Raw genomic sequence first — 7,500 nt, forward strand, 5'->3', positions numbered from 1 at the left:
CTCTCCGGCACGGAACTACGCGGAGCCGCGAAAACCTGCACCTGAGCACACCTTCGACGGCCAGCAAGCGAAGCAGCAGGGCACCTGCATCGGGACAGGGGTGCAGCCATTGCTCCGGGCCCCTCAAATTGCTAAAAACCTAATTGTTTTTAGTAGTGGCCCCCTCTAAGCTGGAGGCCCCTGAAATCGCCACCTCATTCCACCCCACTAGCGATGGAGCTGCACAGGAATACACTACATTGTACAATGTGAGGTACAATGGAACACATACAAATGCCATGAAATGGTCTGCATTTGTTTTGCTTGGATGAAACGTATAACTTAGTGCATCTCTGAAGCAGTACAAATATTCAACAAACTGTAAGCACGGAGAAAGTAATATTTATATTAGCATTAAGTACATATTTATGTAACATGTTCCAGATATGGCCGCCTGATACCGAGAATGAGGTGATGACAACAGAGAAGCAGGGGGCTGGTTGGCCATCATGGCTGTCCTTCAGTTTCTTCACACTGTGCAGTAGTTTTCCACTTCCTGGTTCGAATAACCAATGAACAGAGCCCGGAATCAAATCCAGCCCTCTCTATGGTCCCGTGTGACACCGTTGCCCCGGTAGCACTGTTGCCCCTCGCATTAACCTTCTGGTTGGAGTAGAGTTTTTGTGGGTTCTGTCCCCTAGTCACTTACGTTCTATCAGTCTCTCTCTTTCCCTCTCCCTCTCTCGCTCTCTCTATCCCTCTCTCGGGAATATAACATATTCCAACGGAAGCTCTGTCCATTGGAAAGAGGGACCGGAATTTCGGAACCTTGCCCCGCCTCCACTCATTCGTGGCTGATTACCACGGGTCAGCGTCCACCGCAACGAGACGCCGCCATTTTGCAATGCATCACGGGCCACCTTTCCAATTCAGCAAGAGCTGCGCAAGACAACTCAACCCTCCAGTCAAACGTAACACAGCCGATCTGTATCCTCCACACGCACCTCAACACGCCGCAAATCAGCACGCTCGAGAGGTGACAAACAGAGGTGCGAATAACAGAAATAAGCTGACAGTTTCATAATCAAACGCTACCATCACTTGGGGGGGGGGAATAAGCTGTCATATTTTAGTCATCTATCCATCAGACTGCTCCAAGTACAGAATACATAAGGGGGAGGGGAGGGGGGGGGGGAGAAAAGACACTGGAAATAATGAAAAACAAATCCTTCCTTACGTATTGTCTTGTAATTAGCCCCACTCACACACACACAAAAAAAACAGCTTTTTGAGTGATCTGCATTCTGGTCACTTGATAAATAAAGGCTCTCCTGGAGCTGACAGTATATAAATGACTTCTTTTGCATACAGCAGATGGCGGGTATCACAGGGAGAGCTGGGCTCACAGCGGAAGCCATGCACTGCCTGCCAGCTGCTGCAATTTCACTCCTTTTTTTTTTTCAATTAAGCCGTTCGCAAACGCACCAGCGAAATGAGCAGCCAACACTGGCTCTATTAATTAGCCGCGGACTCGGATAATACTCTTCGATTTCGCCATATCGCCCTCGACATCTAATCAAAAAGTTTTTTTTAAAAAAAAAAAACAGGCGTCCAAATCCCCGAAGTACCTTCTCAAACTTTAGAGGATGATTTTTTTTCTTCTTTTTTTCTCTTTAACCCCCCAAGCTATGTGGAGTATTTTTTTTTTTTAAAAAGGAGCATTAAACTCTAATGAGAGAAGGAAAAGTCTCGTCAGGATCGCGGCCCGCCCCGGGTTCTCACACGGCGATTAGACGCGGGTTCGTGCCAAATTACCCCGCTCAGGTCGACGGTAAATCACACGCGTAATCCAAAAAAAAAAAAAAACGCAAAAAGTTTGTGAGTCAGCAGATCACTCCCCCCCCCCCGCCTCAGGACACGCTCGAGTGGGCGGTGATTGACAGGTACTTACTGCCAGTCACGCGGCTGCGCTGACAGCCCTGCCGCTCCGTAACCGGGTTACGCGGCGACGGGTTGCCGTGGCGTTGTTGGGGGTGGGGTGGGGGGGGCGGGGTGGCATGCGGGCAGGGGTCGGTCGGTCGCTCGGTCGGTCGGCATGGCGACTCACCTCTCGCAGCAGGGGGTCGGCGATGCTGTCCAGGGCGACGGAGCCCTCGTACGTCAGGTAGTGGAAGACGTTGAGGGCGCGGGCCGCCTCCGGGCCCCGCTGCTTGTAGCCGAAAATAAGGTCGATCCACTGATGGAGCTGACAGGACACAAACTCGCTCTCCAGGGCCTGTCACAGGGAGCAGGGCAATTAGGGCCGCAGGCAGGGCAGGCCGCACAACACAACGCAACGCAGGAACCAGCAAACCATAACGCAACACGCTGCTCACAAGGGTGAAACAACAGAGCTCATAACAGCTAAACAACAGTCACAACATTAACACAACATTAACACAACAGTAACACAACATTAACACAATGCCACTCGAAGTGATAAAACTACAGAGTTCATAACAGTTACTAAACAACGGTAACAACATTAACACAACAGTGACGCAACACGCTGCTCACAAGGATAAAACAACAGAACTCATAGCAGCTACTAAATAACAGTAACAACATTAACACAACAGCACACACATGACAGAACACACAACACCACTCACAATGATAAAACAGTATACACAACAGTGGCAGTTCATAAACTGTAATAACAGCATTGTTATTCGCCACTCTCAAAAGCAACAAATCGGTACACATAAAGGACACAAGGACAGCACACCACAAAAAAAACACAAAACACACAAACCACACAATAATTAACAACAGTACAAAGGGTATATGTCTCACAACCGCAAACTAAACAAAGTACACCACTACTGAAAACACTAATGCCAAAAAAATAAATAAAGAAAAAGAAAACGGTCACACAAACCAGAAACACAACACAGTATTCAAAACGGCAACGCCAGAGAGCGCAGGGGAATTAATCACTCACAACAATAGCGCACGCGACAGCGGGGGAAAATAACACATTCAGCGGCCGCTGTAAATGTCCAGCCGTCTCGATTCATGTAGATAGCCTAGCGCTCTTCAGCGCTAACAGGGAGAGCAGTCTATTCAATTTATGCTTTATGCGCGACGCCGCCGATAGCCGCGTTAGCCGCTAGCGCATCCGGGCTTCATTACTAATGCAATGATTATAGTGGCCTAACAGATGAGCTTTATTAAGCGGGAGTGCACAGATAGATCACCGTTTTCTCCTGTGACTCGTCAGGGCGACCCCCCCCAACCCTGCCACCCCGCCCCATCCCCCCCCCCCCCCCCCCCCCCACACCCCCCGTGTGCCTTTGGATGAGGCTCAGGCCACCGCTGCTCGAATTCACACTTTCACTCTCATGTCAGGAATAACAGCTATTACCCACAAAGCAGCCTCCAGTACGCCGGGGCCAAGCCAGCCCCAGGGCACATCATTACAACTGCAAATGACACATGCAAAGATGGGAGCACGGGGAGGGAGAGGGAAAAATATGGAGGGAGAGGGAAAGAGGGAGAGGGAGGGGGGAGGGAGAGAAGGGGCAGGAAGAGAAGGAGGAGAGAGAGAAATATGGATGGAGGGAGAGGAAAAGAGGGAGGAGGGAGAATAGTGGAGAGAGAAAGAGAAGCGGCAGGGGGAGAAGGGGAGAGTGAGAAATATGGATAGAGGGAGAGGGAAAGAGGGAGGGAGGGTGAATAGGGAAGAGAGGGAGAGAAGGGGGCAGGGGGAGAAGGGGAAAGAGGAAGACAGGAAGAGATGGAAAGAGAGAGAGAGAGAAAGGAAGGGAGGGGAAGAGAAAAGAGAGATGAAGAGAAAGGGAGAGAGGGAGAGAGAAAAACAGAAAGAGGGGAGGATGACAACATGAAGGGAGGGAAAGAGAAGAAAGAAAGGCAGGGAGAGACTGAGGAAGGGAGGCACAGAGAAAAGGGAGGATAGCAAAGAAGAGAGGAAACGAGGAAGAGATAAGTCTAAGAATGAGGAAAGATGATGCATACCTGAGAAAACAGAGGGAGAGACAGAGAGAAAGGGATGTGAGAGAAGAGGAGGAGGGGGAGGAGACAATCGTCTTCAATCTGAAGATGCCAACAGCAACATGCTAGTCTGCACTCCAAGATAAGCAGTAAGTACTGTACTCATTGTAAAAATGTAGTTAACCCTACACCCCCCCCCCCCACCACCCCCAAACCCTGTTCAGGATTCAGGGTGACCCCCCCCACCCCGCCCCCCCTCCCCCGGCCCAGCTTGTTTGCCCTCCCGCCTGTCGGAGGAGCTTGATGGAGCAGAACAGGGGTGAATGTGGCTCGGGGAAAGGTCACCTCTCTGAGACAGCCTCACCAGACCAACACCGTCATTCCCGCTGAAAAGGTCAAGTGTGTTCGCACAGCCCCCTCCCAACTGCCCCCCCAACCCGCCCACCCCCCCTCAACCACGCTCGCTGAAATACCGCCCAATCCCGCAGTCCCCCTCTACAGCGTCTCCGCCCCGTCTGATGAGTGCAGCCAGGTTCTGGCTGCTGGAACCATTCAGGTGACGAATACGATATTTGTGCAGAATTCGTGAATCCTTTACCAATGGTAGTTACCTTGGGTCTTTTTTTTTTTGTAACAGGTGCATGTGCATATGTTGCGTGGGCTTGTGTATGTGTGAGAGAGACACCACGTGAGCGCAAGTGTAATTGTGTGTACGAGCATGTACGTGTGCCTGTGCCTGTGTGCGTGTGTATGTGCGTGCGTATGTGCGTGTGTATATGCGCATACTGTCAGTGCTCCACCATATATGGTCGCGGTGTGATGTAATGTGACAGGATGTGACCTGACATGAGAAAGCTCCAAGACTGCAGGCAGACAGAGGCTGCAGACTAAGGCCTCTCTCTCTCTCTCTCTCTCTCTCTCTCGCCCTGTTCATCCCATTCTCTACATCTGACCCCCTGTCTCTCTCCCCATCTCTTCATTTCAATTTCAATTTTCCATTTCAAGGTGCTTTATTGGCATGACATGCACAGTGTTGCCAAAGCAAGAGTTACAAAGAACAACAGTGATAGCAAAAACAGATTAATAAATAAATTAAATTAAAATCTCCCTGTCTCTCTCCCCACCTCTCCATTTCTCTCTGTCTCTCTCCCCACCTCTCCATTTCTGTCTCTGTCTCTCTCCCTCAACTCTGTTCTCTAAATCTCAGTCCGTCTCCATCTCTCCATTTCTCTCTGTCTCTCTCCTCATCTCTCCATTTCTGTCTCTGTCTGCCGCTCTCTCCCCATTCCTTAAACCTCACTTTCTCCCCATCTCTCTCTCACTCCCTCTCTCTCTCTCCTTCCCTCTCTCTCTCCCTCCCACTCCCTCTCTCTCCCTTTCTCCTTCCTTCCTTCCCTCTCTCTCTCACTCCCTCTCCTCCCTCTCTCTCTCTCTCCTTCCCTCTCTCTCCCTCCCACTCCCTCTCTCTCCCTCTGTACCTCCCACTCCCTCTCTCTCCCTTTCTCCTTCCTTCTCCTTCTCCCTCTCTCTCTCTCTCCCTCAATCTCTCTCTCCCTGTCCCTCCCTCTCCCTCCCTCTCCCTCTCTCTCTGCTCCTCCTCCAGCCCTTCAGGGAGCTGCAGGGCGAGCGAGGCTGCGGAGAAGCATCCGCTGGGCCCTCCCGCACAGGGCTAAATTATGATTGATGAAGCCGGCATTAAGGTAACATTATAGGGGACATTTACTTCCCCCGTCCGTCAGTGACATCACTCAGGTCAGGGGCGAATTGCATTAGTATCGAGCAGTGTACTTTATTAGGAGGCTTCATGAATAAGTCAGGCAGACTGGACTCTGCTTCGGCTGTGTGTGCGTGTGTGTGTGCGCGCGCGTCTGCATGTGTATGTGTGTGCGTCTGTGTGTGTGCGTATATGCACGTATGAGCACAGGCGACAAGCCAGAAATGGCACCAGTAAGGGTCTCCGTGTGGACAGGGTAGCGGTGAAACAAATGGCTGCTGGTATTCTAAACCCTGGTTGGTGTGGAAGACATGCACCGCAACATGGCGGACTCCCCAAAACCCCCACCTAAACTGTGTTTACCGACACCAGACTGTGCTATTTTAAAATTTCCTCTGATGACTATTCGGCTGCAGACGTTCCTTCTACACTGCAAAACAGTAATGCCCCTCCTCCCCAGGCCTGCCGTCTCCAAACTCATAGGAGGGGTAGAGAAGGAGAGGGACTGAGGAAGGCAGGGACCGTGGGGGTGTGGGGGGGGGGTCTCACCATCCTGTTTATCCGAACGAAGTCCTCCGGCTTCTTGGCCCACGGAGGGAGCTCCACGTCGCACACCGCCGCCCCATCATCCCTCGCTCCCAGATCGTAGCCGTTGCTGTTGACGAACATCTCGGGGAGGTAGTAGAACTCTGGGATCAGCTCCTGAGGGCAAGAGAGGAAGAGAGAGAGAGAGAGAGAGAGAGAGAGAGACGGACGAAGAGAATGGATTATTGACATCGTTGTCCCTCCCTCTCTTCAGTGTCACATGCTGGCAGTTTTTTTTTTTTGAGACCAGGATACTTTTCAGTTTGATCACCTATAAAAAGCACAGGGGACGAGCATCAGACAGGCGGGTGGGGGGGGAAGGAACAGGAGTACTGTCACATGACTGCAGCAGTCAAAGAGATCTCCAGCATGAGATCAGCATCCCTTCTGACAATGGAACACACTGCAATACCTTGTACATACATGGAAGTTTTTTCAAAACATAATGGAAAGTATGTCACAACCGTGTGTTTCTCAGGAAAGCCTTGCACAATATCTCGATAAATAGATTTAATTTCCAGGTATTTTTCTGTAAATTGCACCTCTGTAAGGAGGAAGGCTTAGAACTATTGCAGGAGTGGAACTGATGCAATAGTCCATAGCAGAAAAACAGTTGCGCAAATAATTTCAATAAAAATGTAAAAATAAATAATTTAAAAAAAACAACAACCCCCCTAAAAAAGTCCTTCTTTCATCCCAGCCCTGAGCGAGCTGTTATTTCAGGGTAAAGTTTCTGATTGATCTGATTTCCCATGTTTCCCAGGGTCGTTACTCAGGGTGTGCCTCCCGCTCTCGGGGGCGAAACGAGACCCACGGACGCTCCCTGGTGTGATTTCAACCCCCCGAGCAACACAAACACCCATCGCCCCCCGAGTCTGCGGTCACCCCAAAACCCGAGCATAAGCACCCCCAGCACCACCACGATGTGATCATCACTGAAGAAAACAACAATAACATAAATAAATAATAAATAACCCAACTTGCTCAAAAGTACTGCAAAAGCCAGGGTAAATGATTTATGGTACATAAAGTTAATAAGTTAATGTAATATTGTTTAATTAACCATTCAGCAGTTCAGCCTCAGATCAGCTCTCCAGACCAAGCAAGTGCAGAAAATAAATAAAACTAGAATTTACCTGAAAGTCAAAGTTAAGGACAATTATCAGTTAGAACCCAGACATAATTAATTACAACAATAATAAAAAAGGACACTAATAATAATAATAATA

The 7,500-nt window shown here is 49.8% G+C and overlaps 1 protein-coding gene across 1 annotated transcript in view; it reads right to left on the reverse strand.

Annotated features, from left to right (window-relative positions):
• Positions 1-7,500, reverse strand: part of nbeab (neurobeachin b) — a 316,449-nt gene that overhangs the window by 22,601 nt on the left and 286,348 nt on the right. Inside the window, exons 47-48 of the mRNA XM_064301505.1 lie at positions 6,236-6,388; positions 2,087-2,254 (exon numbers count right to left, since the gene is read on the reverse strand). Coding sequence (XP_064157575.1) covers positions 2,087-2,254; positions 6,236-6,388 — 321 coding nt within the window. The remainder of the gene's footprint in view (positions 1-2,086; positions 2,255-6,235; positions 6,389-7,500) is intronic.

The sequence above is a fragment of the Anguilla rostrata genome, chromosome 12, assembly GCF_018555375.3.
Source record: "Anguilla rostrata isolate EN2019 chromosome 12, ASM1855537v3, whole genome shotgun sequence".
Taxonomy (NCBI): domain Eukaryota; kingdom Metazoa; phylum Chordata; class Actinopteri; order Anguilliformes; family Anguillidae; genus Anguilla; species Anguilla rostrata.